The sequence below is a fragment of the Physella acuta genome, unplaced genomic scaffold (assembly GCF_028476545.2).
Source record: "Physella acuta isolate Inbredline_101_S28 unplaced genomic scaffold, ASM2847654v3 ptg000207l, whole genome shotgun sequence".
Taxonomy (NCBI): Eukaryota; Metazoa; Mollusca; class Gastropoda; family Physidae; genus Physella; species Physella acuta.
Window position 1 is genome coordinate 219,574 of NW_026731726.1, and position 21,071 is coordinate 240,644.

General features: G+C 32.7%; 2 protein-coding genes across 3 annotated transcripts; both read right to left on the minus strand.

Moving 5' to 3' along the window:
- Positions 1 to 2,695: 2,695 nt before the first annotated feature.
- On the minus strand, positions 2,696 to 6,709 carry LOC131937310 (adiponectin receptor protein). Of its 2 annotated transcripts, XR_009386202.1 has the most exons (8): positions 6,356 to 6,709; positions 6,122 to 6,229; positions 5,695 to 5,866; positions 5,350 to 5,530; positions 4,658 to 4,845; positions 3,867 to 4,060; positions 3,241 to 3,444; positions 2,696 to 2,960 (listed from the first exon to the last, which is right to left on the minus strand). XR_009386202.1 is itself a non-coding variant. In XM_059294591.1 (7 exons), the coding sequence occupies exons 1-7, from the start codon at positions 6,593 to 6,595 to the stop codon at positions 3,319 to 3,321; spliced, it is 1,209 nt and encodes a 402-aa protein (XP_059150574.1). In that variant the 5' UTR covers positions 6,596 to 6,709; the 3' UTR covers positions 2,696 to 3,318. The 2 variants fall into 2 exon arrangements, 1 of the variants encoding a protein (XP_059150574.1); XM_059294591.1 differs by having other exon boundaries at positions 2,696 to 3,444.
- Positions 6,710 to 14,817: 8,108 nt separating this feature from the next.
- Positions 14,818 to 15,193, minus strand: LOC131937315 (splicing factor 3B subunit 5). The gene has a single exon (XM_059294614.1). It carries the CDS (start codon positions 15,125 to 15,127, stop codon positions 14,870 to 14,872), a length of 258 nt encoding a protein of 85 aa, XP_059150597.1. The 5' UTR covers positions 15,128 to 15,193; the 3' UTR covers positions 14,818 to 14,869.
- Between the last annotated feature and the right edge of the window lie 5,878 nt (positions 15,194 to 21,071).

The following is a 21,071-nucleotide window of genomic DNA, read 5'->3' on the forward strand; positions in this document are numbered from 1 at the left end:
GGGGGGGGGTGCAAATCGAAAACTTGAAAGTTTGTCCCCGGGAAGGGTCGCAACGCCTCTGGGGGGGGTGACACCATTAAGTGCCGCACCGGGTGACACCCGACCTCGCTACGCCACTGAGCAAAATAATTATTTTAACATTTGGTAGTTCTAATCACAAAGTACAAAAAAAAAATATTTTAACACATTGAAGTTATAGTTATCTGTTTAATAAAGAAGAACCATCTGACATGGGATCTTATTGCTCTGGTAGAATTAAATTAACAATTTTAAAAATTATTTACTTCAGAATGACCAAAAGGCAATCAAACTTTTTCAACTGTATATAAAAGTACTCTTTCTTACACATTATGTTTATGTCAATGGATACATTCCAGATTCAGTAGCAGATTAGATTAAGAAGTTAAGTGCAGTAGAGATTACACAACTGTACAACACCATTTTACTTCAGTGCAAAAAAAAAAATTATTAAAGAAACTTTAAAAACACATTTATATATACTAAACAATAATCTAACTTTCATCACAATAACTATAACCAACACTAAATTTGATATCTATAGTGACCAGTAGCTAAGTAAAGAAAGAAAAATGATGTAAGAACTGGGTATAGCATACAGTGTCTTATCTAACTTAAGTGCTGGTATTTCAAGATAGCTTGGTGTTTTCAAGAAGTAAAATAAGTATCAAAAGGCAGAGATTTTGAAATTTGATAAATTATTTAAATGTTTGATATAAAATATCTTTTTGTTTGAAGTGATAAATCATTCTGACACAACAGAGCTTTTCTCTAAGTCTAATGTTCCCTCTGGGGACAGTGAGCTGACACCCAACAGAACAGAGGAACCTTCTATTTGAACAGACAACATACCACACATACTAATCTTCACACATACTTTACACACAAACAATCAGGAAGTTAATACAACAGTATTGATTTTTTTTTTATTACTGTGGTGGTGGTTGTAAATCACACATGTGCAAGATAGTAAGTATTTAAAACACACAGCCCAACTAGACAAAAGAAATTCTTTTTTTTTAGTAACTATAATTTATAAGTCACATGTATGTGACACAACCCAGCATTTACACATAAAGCTTGCCCTTAATACCATACATCATTCTCACATAACAAAGCTTATACTTAATGCCATACATCACTCCACATTCACAACAAAATATAAAATATCAGAGTCTCATCATTTTGATTCTCACAACAGCAACACAAAGCTTTAATCCATAAAGCCAGCTACAACATTCTTTTGTGTGTTACACACTACGTAATAAATATGTCTTTACAGTGCATTTTTTGATAAAAATTTTATCATAGAAAGATCAAGGCTGGTCACGAATAAATTTGCATTATTAACCACTCTACACAGATTTTTATTATTTCTTTAAACTTGTCTAAAAATACATACTCAGACTACCAATATCTGCTGTCAGAAATGTAACTCAAGACCTAAAATAAACAAAACATTCCATGCCAAGCCATTTTGTGTTTCACTCAATAATAAAAAAAAAAGTTCTGAAGGCAAAAGTTTTAAATTATAAGGAAATATAAAAAAATATAATAATTAAAACCAAAACAAGTTTAAAAGAAAGAAATGTTTTTGCTATTATCAAAATTTGTTGAAAATTTTCTTGAAAGGGAAAACTATTATTTAAAAAGAAATACAGCAAGATACATCTCTGGTTTATTGCATGCTGATTAACCATGTTTATGCTCACACTGCAGACAATCTAGTTCTCTAACCTTAAAAGAAAATTTTGATAGACATGTATTATCCAAGCAGATACATCCATGCCCAAGGTAAAATTTAAAATAAAAACAACAGAAAAAAAACCCAGAGATGCCGACTTAATGTTCATTGAGTAATTCAAACTGTGCATTGGTTTATTTTATTTTGTTCACAATATTTAAAAGTTAATTGATAAAATATACTTAAAAATGGAATGAGATGATGAAATGAAAGCAATAATGCCTTACTAACTAGGCAGTCTTTTTAAAGTTATTTTCAAACGTTCCAACACCGAAGCAAAAAGAGGTGGGGTGATATATCAAGGTTTGTTTTTATTTAAAAAAATTTTTTTAACAAAATTTTATTTAAATCTTATGCTTCTGCCCACACATTTTAAGTTTAAATATTTAAACACATTTTTTTTTTAAAAGTTATAAAGAAGGTATGGAAGACTAAAATAATAGCTTCTCTACAATGAAGGTAAGATAAAATTTAAAAATCTGGGAATTGAGATCACAATTTTTTTTTTAAAGAGCAACTGATGACACCACCACCTATGATTTTAATGGTACTTTCTAGATGAAAGAGCTTACACATAATTCAGTTGTTAGTTCTCTATGTGTGGTAGAGATGTGAAAAAAAGGAGCACACGTGGGCTAACACAACTACACACCATAATACTGTTCTAATGAGTACAATACAAAAGTGTGTACACAGAAAACAGTGTGAAACACTAGGGTAGAAATACACTTGTCTTGTATAACCATGGTAGAATATCAGTGGACAACATTCATCATTGCATGGGGGAATATAACATTTCATAATACATCTAGATAATTACATCCATGATTATAACCAGTCTGGACACAACATGTGGCTTTTAAAATTTACCTAAACAAAATTTTCTCACTAAATAAGCTAAGATAAAATATTATATTGTGTTAATATTTGTTAACTTATGTAACTATTTAGTTTCATGATTATGAGGTTAGTCATATGTAGCACCTAAAATGTACTTAAACTACATAACTGAACAAACAGCTCAGACAATCACATATGTAATTTTTCTAAATGGTAGTTATCAGCCTAGTGTTAGTAAAAGCAAAATAAAATGATGGCAAGTTCATCAAAGCATATAGTGAAGAGACCCTTTACTTTTTTAATCACTTCCAGTCTTATTAATAAATTATGCTTTTTTCTCTCTTTCAGACTTGATTACCTATTCAACATTAAAAAAATTAAAATAAGCAAAAAAATTAAAGCCTTCAATTCTAGAAGAAAAAATAAAAGATCAATAATTTAACTACTGAAATGGTTCCTTTCTTACAGAATTCTTTGAAAACTGTAAACCACTTCGTAAAGATAATACTAATTGCAACTAACTTTATAAATTAAAAAGTTTTTTCAAGACAAAAGCACTAATTTAATTAATTATTTTTAAGAGCTCTAAAATAAGCAAAATTTTCTAAAACTAGCAAATTATCTAAATATGTTTAAACCTGATTTAAAGGCCATACAATAATCTGTGTCACAATAGAGATCAGTCCAACAATCTAAGAAACAAATGCAGCTCCACTCTACTCCACCTCCCTCATTATACAATCCCCAAGTGTAAGTCTGTAGTTGGCAATCTCTGATATACCATGGTAGTGAACAAAGGCAGCGGCCAAAACAAAAACATGGAAAATCTGGTGGCTCTGGAACTGTGGGTACAAATCAAATAGAAAAACAATTAAGCCTTTATCATGATTATGGTGTGAAGTTATCAAATTCATGCATTTCAAAATACTTTCAAGAGATATACCTAGTGTTTTACTAAGTATTACTACTACTTATGAATACTACTTATTACGAAAATGCTAATTCAGAAATATCTCGAAGCTTACTTGAAGAAAAAGATTCACAACACACAGGTCTAATTAAGAACTTTAAAAAAAATCTTATTATTAATTATATCATCAGCCAAACATTTTTTTGAAAAAATTCTTGGATGAGTATCACTAACCTACCCTAATCATGGGCCTACATAGTAAACTAGCAGACAAAAATCTTGACACAATGAAATATTATCCTGCCTACATTTTTATCAGAACCAAAAGAAAAAACATATTTCAGACAGACTTACCCAGATATCAAATTTTCCTGGGAAAATCCTCTCGGGTATCCTGGCAGCATAAATGACAGCCCCAACAATGTACAGTAAGGCCATCAGGACAAGCCAACCCAGGGCAGCAAAATTGATTGCATGCCAGAAGCCATCAGTGATGACGTAGTGCATAGCAGGAATGACACCACTGAGCCCCAACGCAATAAACACGCCTGCAATGAGGAAAATATTCAGATAATCAATAACTGACTAACCAAATATGTTTCAGTTATAACTTAACTTTATTTCACCTGCTACATCCATTCACAAAGTACAAGCACACCTATAATCTAAATAAGACAACCAACAGCCCATACTAATCAATTCAAGCATGTACTGATGATCCACATGGCAAATGAAGAAGTTATTTCATGTACACAAAGGGTGTAACAATTTACACTATACCCTATCAATCAATCTTGGGTGGACAAAATGACATTGGATTCAATCATAAGAGCAAGAGAAATAGAGTTCACCTGTTTCTTTGACATCGGCTTATGAAGGGATAATGTGGTCAGCACTATACCCAGCTGTCTTTACTTTCTCTAACCTGAGTTAGGTACCCATCAGAGCTGGGTGGACTCCGGGACATTCTACTGAATTGAATCTGGATTCGAACTCAACAGCTTTTGCGGTAACAGTCTAGCACTCTATCCCTAGGTCAAGCCGTCCCTAGTCATTTATGTACTAAATAAAAATCAAACCCCTGAATATAAACTGCCATCTACATGAACACTAGCCTTTAAACCCAGAATGACAAAACTTCTTACCAGCTCTCAGAGGTCTGTACTGTGGCTGGGCAAACTTGTCCCACATAGAAACAACAATGCATATGGTCCCCAGGAAAAAGATCAGGGCTAAGTAAGTCACCTTGGGCTCCAGCCTACAGTAGAAGCTGTAGTACAGCCAGGGCACAAATGAGCCAATTGTCAACAGAGCTATGCCACAGTAGTCCAGCCTGCAAGACAAGTTGGGTTTATTTAATAGACTAAAAGGTTTGTTTCGTTTTTAAATGTTGGCATTGGCTGTTGTAGAAACTGTTTGCATGAAATAAAAATAATTTCAAACATTTAATTATAATTTAAAGAATTCCAGTATCGGCCTTAGTCTCATATCATAGCTAACTCCATGACGTCTACATAATAAAAAGACAGTATAATTATATACAAGTAACTACATAAACGACATATGATAAGTGTTTTCAATGCTTCATTTTAATAATTACAATCTTTTAATAGACTATTAAAGGTTCTGAAAAATGTAACATATGTGGAACTGTGTTTAACAGACTAACAGCCCAAGCCGGTACTCTTCATTTTAACTTCTTCTTCGTTCTTAATTTTAATGTTGAAAGGGATTCCCTCCAACACAATTAAGCAATATATTACTTTACTGTCAATTTTGCAAATAATTGTAATAATAATTGTATCTTTTGTGAAAAACAAAACAAACAACAACTTACTTGTTGAAAAATCTGCCGACACGCTCACTGTGGCAGTAAACAGTGTGGAACACCCATGAGAAACCCAGACACAAGATGGCCCCCATAAAAAAGGCTGAGAACACTGCCTTCTCCTGCCACTGGATCTCAATGGAGGGTCGAGTTAAGAAGTAGGCAGCGATGCCCAGAAAGGCTATCATGCCTAAAACAGAAAAGATTTTCTCAACTTACAACAATTTCTAAACCAATGTAACTAAAATTTAGCTGCTTTAATTTCAAAGTAAAAGATGTAATACGAGCAACAACATAAAAAAGTTATTTAAGTAATCACAGGTATAGCCTGCAAAAAAACATCCTTTGATTTACCTAACAAATGTGTCCAGATGTTCCCAGTTTCTGTGTGAATTCTAAAAATAGACTTGAAACATGCCATGAAAGAATTTGTTGGAACACGATGACCTCTGAGCAAAAAGTCATTATCCTTGAGCCAGTCTGGTAGAGTGTGATGGTGTGCAACATTCCACCCAGCAGCCCAGACCTGAAACACATTTTTTTTAACCATCACATTTAGCAAAATCTCTGTATCAACCAAATACCACAACAACCAATTTAATATGCATGTAACCCTTTGTTCATCTCATTTAGCAAAAAAGATTTTTTTTAGTAACAAAAGGCAAGCGAATAAATTTAGCAAATCACCTTTAGAAATTACCCCATACCGACAACTATAACACAGAATTTTAAAAAGAATTACTTTTGACCAAAAAAAAGTTTAAAAAAAAAAAGAACCCACCTTTTTGACAAATTCTTCAGCTTGCTGGGCACACTTGCTAGGCACATTTAAAAGGGATGTATCCACACCATCCAAATCTTCATCCAATTCAGGTGGTAATTTTTCATCCTACGTTTCAGAAATAAAATAGTTTAAATTCAACAATGCATATTTTTCAAAACAAATTTTGATTTATACACATTGGAACCATAAAAACACTAACTAGTTGGTGTGAAGATAAAAAAAATGACAAACCTCAGCCCTCAACAAAGATCCTATTTCACTTTTTTTATATCCATAGCCTGATTTGGTCTTGCCTATATCAGCATCATCTAAATCAGAAGGGAGATCAAATGAACCTAATCCATCAGCACCATCTGCCTGATAGCTCCCATTTAACAGTGAACCCTCATCAATATTCGGCTCTTCTGTGATTGTGTCTGCGCAGTTTACTTTGTGTCTGTTGAAGGAACCACTCGAGTAACCTGAGGACATCTTCTGATGGCACACCTGAGGTATGCCCAAAATGGCTCTAAATGGATTTCAATTAAATGTTTTGGTAAATAGTTCTTTGGCTCTATTAACCTATTATTCTGGTCACTCTTGAACTTTTATCTGCTGAAAAAAGTAAGACAAATTTTAATTATAATGAACTGAAAGTGATCTAGTGTGAAATAATTAGGTGTTAGTATTAAACAGCAGTTGTTATCATATCACCTGGAGCATTATTAAAAAGTTGAACTAATAACTATTTTAAAATAATTAAACTAATAAACAAGACAATGAGAAGAATTTAGATAATCAGTAACTTAGTTATCAGGCTATAGGCCTATAGGGCCTATATTTATAGGTTTAAAAGCCTTTATAATTTAAAACAGATCAGACTACAGGCTAGATTCTAGACATTTTGATTACATAACTCATTACTAAATGAATTTCATAAGAACTTAGAGTAGGCCTAAGTACTTTTGGAATCAACAAAAATTAAGAGAAAATATGTTAATTGTAATGTTGGATGGGATTAGGCCATATATGATATAGGCTGTTGACTCCAAATATTTTCAGCCTGTTTTTTTTTTTGGATTATCTTCCAATACATAGATTTTGTCTATGCAAGGACAAAATGCAAGGCAGAAGTTGTTTGATTTTGGAGACTACTCTCCTATATGATTTGCTGTTCCCAGTTATCCAGCCTCATCTGCCTGGGGGTTTGATTTGAACTCCCTATAATTTATAGATCTAGGTTTAATCAGTAATCTTAAACCGGGAGGAATTTTTATACCAGTCTCCGATAATAGAATCTTTTTAAAAAAAAGGGGTGTTAGGTTACTGGTAGTTAACTAAATACACACATTGCTGGCTAACGTCAATGCCATGCTAACCTGTACCTAACCTTAGTCCTACCATATGCCTAACCCTAATTTCTAACCATAAAGTTAGTCGAGATTACAATACTACTAACAACCCAATACACTTATTTTATAGAAGGAGTCTATGTTCTGATTATCAGACATCTATATCTAAAATTATCCCTAAAATCTAACATGCCCTATTTATAATATAAATAGGCCTAGAGATAGTATAATATTGCTTTACTATAGATAGGCCTAAGCCCTAATATCTAGATTATGCCTAGGCCAGGGCAAAATTTATGATTAGCCTAACTATTAAAAAGAACTAGATCAAGTACATCTAGATTATTCTAGATCTACTAGCTAACTACTAACCAGATATAGAATTATAGATTAGAATGTATTAGAAGAATTCCTCCCAAGAATGAATGGATAGTGGATAAATCTAGATTTAAATTAGGCATAGGGGCCTATAGGTCTATTTGATAATGGTAATCTATCGTTTTGGGTACGTAAAATCGCCCGCGGCTATTAAATTAATGTACGAAGTATATTGTGATATGTTTGTGTCAAATATTATAGATAAATGAATAATAAACATAAATCAATGGCTAAATATATCAATATAGGCCAGAAATTAACTTTAAACAGCAGTGTCTGAGAGCAAGATTTGCTATATAAACTGCAGCCATTTGTAAAATAGAGAGACTTCCGCCTGAATCTCGCGCTATAAGTCTATAAAAATAAAACTTTAACAAGATGGCTGCTATAGTAAATGGGCATGGTTGCATCTGTTGGAAACATCGCTAGTCTTCATTTATTACTAAAAAGTTGTAATTCAATTGTTTAAAAACAGGTACATAAATGAAACAAGGAAACATTTTTGTATTTTTCAAAACATAAATCGTCCTCAAAATGTGAAATAATTATTAAAATGTAAGGAGTCACCTGTTTTTCACATTACTAGTCGCGGGCGATTTTACGTACCTAAAACGATAGATTACCTTGATAATATCTATCTATAGGCCTATAGCCTAATAGTACTATATATTACTAGATCTAGATTAAGAACTACTAACTTACTTATTATTAATATTAGGCCTAATAGATTAAATTCTAGATCTAGGCCTAAAACTTTAATTAAAAAAGTTTAGGCCTAGGTTTTACCGTTTTAGATCTATAGGCCTATTAAATTTACATAAATTACCATCTAAATCAGGTTATTAGGGTATAAAATTTTATTAGGCCCTAATAACTAATAATATTTAATAGGCCTATAGAATAATATAGATCTAGATATCTAGGTCTAGCCTAATTCTATTAGCAAGCAATAATATTCCCACATCGCCTATGCTGCCCTGTAGTAGTGTAAGCTGGGATGAAAAAAATCCCGTTACTAAGCCCCTGCCTAAGCTAGGCCTAGGCCTAAGTGCGAATGCACTTTGATTTTGATGGATTTTCAAGCAGAGTACGCAGTACGGCCTTATTTATTTTGTAGCTGTTTTGTCACTTTCAATAACTTAAATATTAAAATTAGGCCTATGGATACTATTCAATCAATAAGTAGATCTAGTATACATTTCTTCTTCTAATACCAAGTTTTATAAAATAATGGAGTAAAATCATGTTACTCTACAGTGTGACCTAGATTATAGATCTAGTTCGCAACTGACCTACAACACACACACTGACTACTGTTCTAATTTTAGCGATACTGGAAAAAACACAAAATGGAGTTCACCATTTTGAATAACATAAAATGATACAAGACTATACATTGACCGCTGTATTCACATACTTAACACTTATTTCTTCAAAACAAAGCGAAAAGGTTGATAAAATATTTAACCAGGCATAGCTAATCCACACCTGATCTTCTCTGAAAATGTTGACATCCAGACACAAGTATAGTAAAAATAAACACGCCACTATTCGTCATCAAAAGTTGCTGTCTAGCCTATTCAGCCTCAACAAGTGTGTAGGCAGGAATTGGTGACGTAGTACTCAGAGCTTATTTTTTCCTTTACCAGGCCTAGCCAGACTTTGATTTAATAAAGTCTAAACACGTGTAAGAAAATGTAAAAAAAAAAAAAAAAAAAAAATAAAGCAAATGAGTTCGTGGAAAATCAACGGATAAGTCCCTTTATTTAGTCGATTCTAATATTTTTAATAGCTTATGCACACGACGAATAAGATTGCCGATTTTACGTGTGACAATAGCATGAAAGGGTTTTGGGCAAATACTAAATAGGCCTATTGGCTAAAAAAGGTCTTACGTCTTTTATGAATTTCACCCAAATAATTTTATTCAAATTTTAAACTGACCAAAACCACCACATCTCTATAAATTGGGCCCTATAACATTTAATTAAAAAACTAAAAAATTAAAAAGTGTCGAGTCAGACTTTTTGAAACCACCCTCGTCACCAAAAATGCAACCCCCACCGCCTAGAAGTGTTATATGGCCTATAACAGTGCGATAATTTCACGGATTCACTAAGTTGGTACTGGCGTCAATTAAGATTCTTATAAACATGCTGTTAGTATAACAGTATAACACAGTGGCTTATCTTCTAGTTTAGCTTGTAGTAGGCCTATACAGGTTAAGATTTATGTTGATATTTAACAAGACAAAGATCAGGGCCATAGACACGAATCGGGTCAGAACAAGAGTATTGATACTAACGAAAATCAGTCAAAACGTCTCTGAGTCCGCACAGCTCTGATAGGTACCTAAGTACCTAACTCACGTAAAGAAAAAGTAAAGGACAATACACGCATTAACCACTCTTAGGGCTTTGACCGTAACATAACTAATCTATAACTCCTAACATCCACAATCATTTTAAAATACAAAGTAACGTAATTTGATTTTTAAATTGTTTCTAATAAACCCTGTATTTAAACAAAAAGTTCCATACGCGAAATGCATAATGTCGTGTTGATCTTTAGGCCATTTGCCTTATAACCGAACAGATGGTTGTAGAAAGACCTCATGGTAAAATGGTAGATCTGAAAATTAAAAATATCAGAAAGGTGTGCACCTTCATAACCTAATTACACAACAGCCGTTATCGACCCGTTTATTTATGATTACAAAAAAAAAAACACAAAAAAAAACTCAGTGGCAATGTTATATGGATTATTTTTATAAGCTTTTAGATCTATATAGGTCAAACTGTTTGTTTGTCTGTTCGTCTGTCTGTGCGTTTGGGGAAAATTTTGAAATTCAACCCCGTGCTTATTTCGGACACATGTGATCATATTATAGTTAGCTTCTATTTAGATCTATATGCTGATATATTTTTCGAAGTTTTGAAAAGAAGTTTGACTTACTTAAAATAATGCATGGGAGTTGATTTTCAGTTTCGGCGTGGCGTATTCAAGAGTACGCTAGCCATGATAAAAGTTAAGGGTTCGGATCCGAGTATAATTGTTTTTTATTCTGTTTATAGTATCAGTTAGTTAGTCCTCTTTGCTCCTTATGGAGCATAGGGCCTCCACCATTTCCTTCTATTTCTTCCTATCCTCGGCTATTAATTTTGACATCTCCCAAGACCTATCTATTTATAGTATAAATGACATTAATGATATATTATTTAACGCATTTTCTCTAAGGTAGGATTAGGTCCAGGGGTCAGCAACCTGCGGCTTGCGAGCCGCATGCGGCTCTAATGATGTCAGGGTGCAGTTCCACAATAATTATTTTATTTTCATAACTTATAAAAATAGTATACTTTAAAAACAACTTTAAACAAGATAAAAACACTAAGAATCGGCGGAGTAAAGCGTATACAAACAGCTTCTTAGGCACAAGACCCAGCCCCACAACTGTGCTGTGGTCAACCCTCAGTGATTCCATGCTTTCCATTACCGACGTGCACATTTTAATTTTTTTCGAATATTTTTAATAGTATTGTTATTTTATTCAGATGGCATTTTTTATGTGTCATTGTGCATTAATTTGACTTGAGTGAAATAGTTTTTTACAAGCTTTTATTTAACTCACTTCCTCTGTCGTCAGTCGTAAGTCTGTCTAGACGGAAACGCAGGAGTGAAAATTCGGAAACTTCTACTTGACCGATACGATTCACACTTGGCACGTGGGTCAAGACATGAAGACAATGCAATCTGAAACTGAATTTGACTTAATTGGATGCCTAATTAATTTTTTATGAATTAATTAAAATTTGGACCGAATTAGTAGGCATGTCTAGCCAACCACACCACACGCGTCATCACCTTCAATAGCTGCGCCATCACGTAATGGCTGCGTTCAAAAACCATTGCGCGCCTACTGAACGTGATGTTCAGTAGGCGCGCAATGGTTTTTAGTCATGTAACTCTATTGTAAATAAAACATGTAAAGTACTGAAAAAAAAAATTCATAAAAAACGTTTTAATAACAAGCTTTTATGTAATGATGCACTAAAAAGTAGAAAATAAATTATAGACTACTATTTAAATAACTATAAAGAAAAGCGTGGGTCTCTTCTCAAATATTAGTAAAGGTATCCAATAGGTACTAAAGTACTAAAGTGACCCACGCTTTTCTTTATAGTTATTTAAATAGTAGTCTATAATTTATTTTCTACTTTTTAGTGCATCATTACATAAAAGCTTGTTATTAAAACGTTTTTTATGAATTTTTTTTACAAGCTTTTATTTAACTCACTTCCTCTGTCGTCAGTCTAGACGGAAACGCAGGAGTGAAAATTCGGACAGTTCTACTTGACCGATACGATTCACATTTGGCACGTGGGTCAAGACATGAAGACAATGCAATCTGAAACTAAATTTGACTTAATTGGATGCCTAATTGATTTTTAATGAATTAATTAAAATTTAGACCGAATTAGTAGGCATGTCTAGCCAACCACACCACACGCGTCATCACCTTCAATAGCTGCGCCATCACGTAATGGCTGCGTTCAAAAACCATTGCGCGCCTACTGAACGTGATGTTCAGTAGGCGCGCAATGGTTTTTAGTCATGTAACTCTATTGTAAATAAAACATGTAAAGTACTGAAAAAAAAAATCATAAAAAACGTTTTAATAACAAGCTTTTATGTAATGATGCACTAAAAAGTAGAAAATAAATTATAGACTACTATTTAAATAACTATAAAGAAAAGCGTGGGTGTCTTCCTTAACATTAGTAAAGGTATCCAATAGATACTAAAGTGACCCACGCTTTTCTTTATAGTTATTTAAATAGTAGTCTATAATTTATTTTCTACTTTTTAGTGCATCATTACATAAAAGCTTGTTATTAAAACGTTTTTTATGAATTTTTTTTTGGTTATTAGCTTCTAAATTGTGTAGGGATAGTGTTATTTTGTTTTGCGCGAAAATATAGTTTTGCGCGAATACATAGTATTTCATACTTAAACCAATTTATTTCAAGCTTTTATTTAACTCACTTCCTCGTCAGTCGTCAGTCTGTCTAGATCGAAACGTGGTAGAGATATGAAGACAATGTATCGTGACATTAAATTTGACTTAATTGGATGCCTAATTAATTTTTTAGGAATTAATTAAAATTTTAACCAAATTAGTAGGTATTTCTATCCAACTACTCCACACACGTTCAATAGCGCGTCATCACGCAATGTTTTTAGTCATGAAACTCTATTGTAAATAAAAACATGTATAGTACTAAAAAAATTCATTCAAACGTTTTAGTAACAAGCTTTTATGTAATAATGCACTAAAAAGTAGAAAATAAATTATAGACTACTATTTAAATAACTATAAAGAAAAGCGTGGGTCTCTTTCTAAATATTAGTAAAGGTATCCAATAGATACTAAAGTGACTCGCGCTTTTTTTATAGTAATTTAAATAGTAGTCTATAATTTATTTTCTACTTTTTAGTGCGTTAGTTCATAAAAGCTTGTTATTAAAATGAAAACGTTTTTTTATGATTGGTTAAAGTCGATTTTGGTTTGACACCGTTCATCCGATCGATATCAAACCTTGGGGAGTCGATTAGAACACTCAAGGTAAGGGATCTGCAAAAAAAATTATTTTGTAATTTCGCAAGGGCGGCGCCCCGGAACTCGGAAGGGTTCGATTATTCTCTATATACGGTATATAAATAATAAAAGTCAGATGGGGTTCGACACTTTTCATCCGAGTGCCATCAATTTTTGGGGAGTTTATGAGAATACTCCCGAAGATGGTTTCTGTGAACAAAATAATGAAAATATGATATGAGTGGCGCCTGCGAGGGTGTGATTTTCGCCAATACACAATTTGGCGCCCAGAGTTCCAGAGCGGCTACGTTAGCACGTGGCATCCGCTAATCGTGCGTCCTGCATAGCGGGTAAGGAGTAATACTATACTCAGCGTAAAAACTTCAAGAGGCTCAACCGTCGGCGCCCCGTAGATTGCACGACCCGAAACGCCCCGGGCTCCCCTGCGAACATTATGGCGCCTACGTTTATTTAAAAAAAGGTTATACACAAAAGACACGATAGGCAACAACAATCATTGACTATATCAAACCAGGCGCCCCTGCAGGGTTCAATTTTGGTTTAGAACGAACGTAGGTGCCATTGCGAAACGTGCATGTTTCTCAGGACCTACAAATCTTCTTAATTGCTCTAGTCTTAAGTTCTGCGAACTAATCACTCCACAAATGTTTGGTTTTCAAATCCAGCAATTTCATTTGAAGCGAACCAGCATCAATTCCAAATACCTCAAAGTTAATCTTATTTGTTTTTGTGTTGAGATGATCTACTATGAACGTCATCGTACTTTGATTTGTTATGGATTGCTCAGATCTCAGTGATTCCATCCTTCATTTTGTTTATCGTAATGCTGTAGTAATTCATGTTAATAGTAGCATTGGTTTCATCATGACATTTTTTTTTCAAATTTATCGAAATTTGGTAATTTATCACTCTCCGTATCTTAAATAAAAAAAAGTAATTTTTTTTTCGTAACAATCCTCTTCTTCAAGCAAGGCATAGGCTGGGTTTTCCTTTGATTGCATTTTTACATTTTGCTCGTTTAGTTTGTTTGTGATATCCACTATGACGTTGAATGTTTCAATTTGGGATGGACAATTTAATTATTAATAGGAAGTACATTAAAATACGGAGTAACTAAATATTTGAATAGAATTGTGAGTATTTATTGTTTACATTTATAAATATATCGTTCATTAACGAGTGTTGCAGAACACTATTCTTATGGGTTTTGAAAATAAAATAATTATTGGTATTTGTACATGGAGCTGAAGAGCCGCATTTCCACAACAAAGGAGCCACATGCTGCTCTCCAGCCGCAGGTTGCCGACCCCTGGGTTAGGTGATAGGGTTGTATGTATGGGTTGATGTTTAGTATTTTTTTTTTTAACAAATGGAATTTATTTTTAATACAACTAATGACAATGTAGTATACATCAACATCTAATCCTCTGGTCGCTTTGGGGGAGGTCCACAAGGCTGGAGCATTTTCTCCATGATATTGAAACGTACACGTGCTCTGGATTCATTTTCAACAAGACTAAGATGATTGAGCATGTCAAAATGTCCAAGATAAGAGGCCAGTGTATCCCTGTGCTGGTTTGTCAACCACTCCCATTTAGTTGTGTCTGCATGGCCAGTGCCGATATATTTGGACTGCAAATGTTCAAGCTGACTGTGGATATTGTACCTGTCTCCCATGTTCAAGCAACTATCTTGAATTATATGAGATTTCTAAATAAAAAGTAAACGATTCCTTTTGACACTGTAAGTTACTGACTGTGTAAGTATGTTTAGTAAACGTTAGTAAAAAGATGACGCTTGTGTAGCTGAAATTGTTTAGTGTTTGTCAGTTTCTTAATTATTATACCGAAAAACAATTATCCGTTTCTGTTTCCAATATCAGTTTATATTTAAAAATAAAAAATAAAAAAATATTGCTGCATTTTCTATCGAATATCGTTTATGTTATATATATATATTTACAAAAATAACAAGTAATAACATTATATATTTCGTTATTTTTGTAATTATTTCTATTATTTTGCAGTTTTGGATTATTATTTGTTGTAGCCTCCCTTGATTAAGTTAAGAGTTTAAAATTTGTAAGAAATTACATAATAATTTTTTTTTTAAATTTGCAAGAAATTACATAACACTAATACATATTAATTTTCAATGCAAAATGTTAAATTTATTTTACATACAGTGTGCTTAAACTAAGTAGACAAAATGTAACGCTTAAAGTAAAACATATTAAGATAATAGGTGAACGTTGAAAACAAAAACATTCACGAAATTACCTTCAAAATTAAAATTTTTAAGATACAGTATAATCACAATAATATGTTATTTCTAAAAGAACGTTTTTTAAAGAATACTTTTTAATCGGGGCACACTGACCTCACCTTGTAACAAAAAAAAAAGCATTATTCCCACCTTGCCTTATCAAACGGCATTGTTCAGAGAGAGCGTGTAAATCAAATGCAAATTCTCTTCTTTTACCTGTATTGCACACCTGTCTAACTAGGATTCGCACTGGCATATCTACACACCAAGGTGCACGTCAAGAACATAACGTTTGACCATCTACACGATAGAGGCTATTAATATCATTATTGCTGACTCTGTAGATCTCCTTCAAAAAAATAAAATGGGAAAAAAGGAGTGGGGGGTGGGGGGGAGGGGGGGGGGGGGGGGGGAGGTTGATCAAGTCAGATTAAATTGATAATAAAAAAACAAATAATGAGCGTGATTGCAATCAGTAATTATTCACAATCAAGCAGAAAGAAACACTGTCATAAATCTAATACAATATGTTATATAAATATTGTTTACTACATACACACTTGCACACACACACACACACATATATATATATATATATATATATATATATATATATATATATATATATATATATATATATATATATAAAATATATATATATATATATATATATATATATATATATAATATATATATATATATATATATATATATATATATATATATATATATATATATATAAACTAGATCAAAGAAAGGACACTATCTTCTAAGAAATGACTGTATCATGATCAGATGTGTTCAGCCGTAGATTCTCAAAATTAGTACTGTCAACCAGAGATTTATATACAGGTAATCAATGCATCAATAGGAGTTGGGGCGGTGAAGGGTAGGTGGCAGGGTGTGTGGGGGGGGGGGGGGGGGGGGCATGTTCATCATCAAGGATGCAGCTGTCTTTGTCTTACCCAACATGAACACCAGGCCATAACCTCATGTTACTTCAATCATATTTGATGATTGCCCATAGGCTTAACGGATGTGTATCAATAATCGCTTAAAACGGTAAAGTACCGGATGGGACTGAAAGGTGGACACAGCTATGGAAGCGATTTTAAAAAAAAATAGTAATAATAGTTTATTTGGTCGTTTTACACATTTTCAAAGACATGAACATCAATTGTATATATAGTAATTAAACGGAGAAAGTAAAATGGCAAAATAACTAGACTTAAATAGGCTGTGTTTCTTTTTGAATGCTTAATTTACTGTGCTCCATCCTCAGCTTCGAAGTCAAAAGTTGTAGCTACCCTCGGCCAGAAACCAAAATGACAGTGGGAAAAGGGTCTCTGTATTACTCATACTGAATTCGACTTTTTTTTTCTATTTTTTAAAATCTTTATTGACACTTTGGAACAAGTACATCAGTAGAAACATATAATACATAATTTGTACAATGTGGCATGTATATTTAATTATATAGAAAAGAAGACATAAGTAAATATGTTTAGCAAACAAGGTTTAACTTAATACATATAATACATTAGAAAGATTCAAATGCTAAATTTAACTTAAAATAGGATGAAATATGGGTTACAACAAAAAAGAAAAAATATATATAAAAAATTGTATATACTGAATTCGACTTTTTTTTTTTTTTTTTTTTTTTTTTTTTTTTTTTTGAAGGAAAAAAGTTTATTTAAAAAAACTTTTTAAAAAATATGATCTAAATCCTGCCAAACATATTCATTATACTGAATTCGACTTGATATTTCAAGTCTCTCGATAATTTTATTAATTGAAATCGAAGACACTGTACACAATAGAACACATTTTATCAAGCGAATTAGAAGTTAGAAAATTATGGTATTGTAAAGTAAAACATAGATCAAAGATTAATTTGCTATTGATGTTAAAGTCAAACAATTAAAACTCTCCAAATAAAGAAAAAGTAACAAAAATAAATTAAAACTTGTTTTCTGTTTTATTATTATTTTTAAAAATAAATTATTTAAATTTGAAGTGTTTACCTACTTCAATGATTACGGGTAATTAATGTACACAAACCCATGTAATGAGTAAGTTAGCGCGAAGATCAAATGTTGCATGTGATTGCGTGAAGTTTTCTAGCAGAAATGGTATGTACTAGTAAAATATTTGGTTAGAAAACGGCAAAGTTTTAGCTGAAATGGTATGTACTAGTAAAATATTTGGTTAGAAAACAGCATATTTTAGCTGAAAGGATATGTACTAGTAAAATATTTGGTTAGAAAACAGCTTATTTGAGCTGAAATGGTATTTACTGGTAAAATATTTGATATTTGAAAGGGAAGAATGTTTGATATGATGTGTCTCATTGTAATCAACATAACTTTTTCGATTGCTTAAAATGTGTATCATTTTAATTTTCTCTAATACCAAATTTATTTCAGCTCTACTAGTACTTAAAAGCCCAAACCTCCCTAAACCCACCACGCCGATGGAAAAAAAATCCATTGAATCATCATTTAATTACACATTGCATTTTTATACCATTTCAGCAAAAATATAACGTTTTCTAACCAAATATTTTACTACTACATACCATTTCAGCTAAAATATACCGTTTTCTAACCAAATACTTTACTAGTACATACCATTTCAGCTATGGAAGCCATGTTGATTAATCAGTATAATTTCCGTGGAGTCACATAGTGCTTACTAAAGATGATTATACTCAACGATCGATCAATTTTACGAAATTTGAAGCAAACAAACTTGCTGTTCCTAAACCAGAAGCCGAAAATCTCCAAAAACTGCCGAATTCGTTTCTACAAACTGTTGTACATCAGTAAAGTACAGAGCGAAATATGGTACTAGTGATTTATAACTTCCTGGGTCTTTGACGACTAACTGTCCCCATCAATTTGCGACATTTGCTCGCTAAAATTTCGTTTTCTCCAGTCTTCGCGTCAAAGAAATGAGTTCCCATCAGCCGCGTGGACACGATGTGTCGAAAAGATCTTCCTTGATTCGCGACTATCCTAGGGGGAATGGGAAATTCCAGAGAAAATAGACAGAAAGACGGAGCAGAATCACATTTTCTCTAACAAGAATAAAAACAAAACAAACACCCTATAAAACTTTCTTGCTAAATTATCTACCCTTCGTCTTTCCTGTGTTTTCTTTCCTTAGGGTTACCGTTCCTTTGGGAGTCATCCATTTATAACCGCGGCACTAGATCGCGCAATAAAATCTATAAATCTAATAACATATAGAGCCTAATTTATACTAAGTCGTTTAAAATATACTTATTTTGTTCAACACTTTCTGGGCTCTACTTTAAATATTTAGGCCTTGTAAAGATGTTGCCGAAAATATCGAATTCCTCTATTATATTTACAGTGTTTCTTCCAGACTTTTTTCTCCGGAGGGACGGGGGGGGGGGGACTTGAAGAGATGCCTGAAAGAAACTCTGCATATTTATCAATTAACAGCATAGCAAGGTACACAATACATGTTATTGAATTTATAATTTAGCAGCAGGGTTTGAGAAATTTACTAATTTATTGTGGGCGTCCACAGCTGGGGAGGGGGGGGGGGGGGGATTTCGTCGAAAGTGGACGCGTGGGGGAGGGGGGGGGGGTCTAAAATTGTGTGGACGTCATAGGATGACCCTATATAGTAAAGTATCAGTGGGTCATACCCCCCCCCATAGACCCCTCGGTATATATATATATATATATATATATATACATATATATAAAGTATGAGGGGGTGCAAATCGAAAGTTTGAGGGGGGGGGGTGCAAATCGAAAGTTTGTCCCCGGGTAAAAATTGGACCCCCCCCCCTTGAGACGATCCTCTCTACGCCACTGTATAGTATGATATAGTTGCCACACTCGAGTTACCGTTCCTTGAGTTTTTATTTTTCTAAGTCTACCGCCCCGCTGTGGAAAAAAAAAATCGAGTTGTTTAAAACACTACGCACACACGTAGTTAAAACAAATTAAAATCAAATTGTCTACCTTAATTAACATTTATGTGTAGTAAATATGAATAGTCTACATCAATTTTTGTTCGCGTTACGTATTTTAACAAAACTATTCATCGCCATTGAAACGTCTTTTTTTAGGCCCCAATTATATAAAAGAGGGGTAGGTGGAATAGTTTAACAACTACAGACAGTCAAACATACACGATCGTTTGAGAACCGCGACTTTACAATGGAGAACCTTACTACAATAACTTTAAAGCTTTAGCGGTACCTCTGTCCACGGTTCCCTAAAGTCAGTCATGCGTGTCGTGTGTCGCCTGTGTTCCAAGCCAGGCCTATATTTGGACTGATCAATTATAACCCATTGTTTGTTTTAATTGACTACGTATCCTAACAGGGTTGCTGTGTGTTTGTGCGCCGTCTTGAAGTGTGGTGTCTCTGTGTCTAAACTACCGTCAGTGTTGATGGTAGTGCTGGTAGCGACACGGTGCTGTTGGTGTTTATACCACCTTGAGGTGAATCGGTAGCAATATTCTTATGTATATAATAGTGACTATAGGAGGATTTGTTTCATGTTTTTGTGTCATTCGTGTTTTGTCAGTAATCGCCTTAATCATATAACGAGATATCGATATAATCATACATGTGTAATAGTGGTTATAGGTGGAGTTTTCCAAGTATTGTTTTGTATTAGCCTATTCCGTTAGTGTTAAGTATCTGATGTGAAATCATTATATATATATATATATATATATATATATATATATATATATATATATATATATATATATATATATATATATACATATATATATATATGTATATATATATATATATATATATATATATATATATATATATATATATATATATATATATATATATATATATAGGGCCTATATATATATAGGGCCTATATATATAGGGCCTATATATATATATATATATATATATATATATATATATATATATATATATATATATATATATATATATATATATATATTTATATATATTTATATATATATATATATATATATATATATATATATATATATATATATATATATATATATATATATATATATATATATATATATATATATATTTATATATATTCCTTAACATGATATTAAACGGCCATTATTTGGGATTTTTAGATTGTCGTCAAGAATTTAAGTCAAGTTCGATCTTTTGAAAGTGTCCTAGATTTTATAGTTAAGCTTGTGGTTAAAAGCTTTACTATATCTGTATTCTGTATATCACCTTATACTTGACTATGCTGAACAAAGACCGACTGGTATATTATTGTCTAGGCGATTGAAACGTCTTTTAAAAAATGTTTTTTTCGTAGATCTCTATCTTTAAAAGACATACACAACA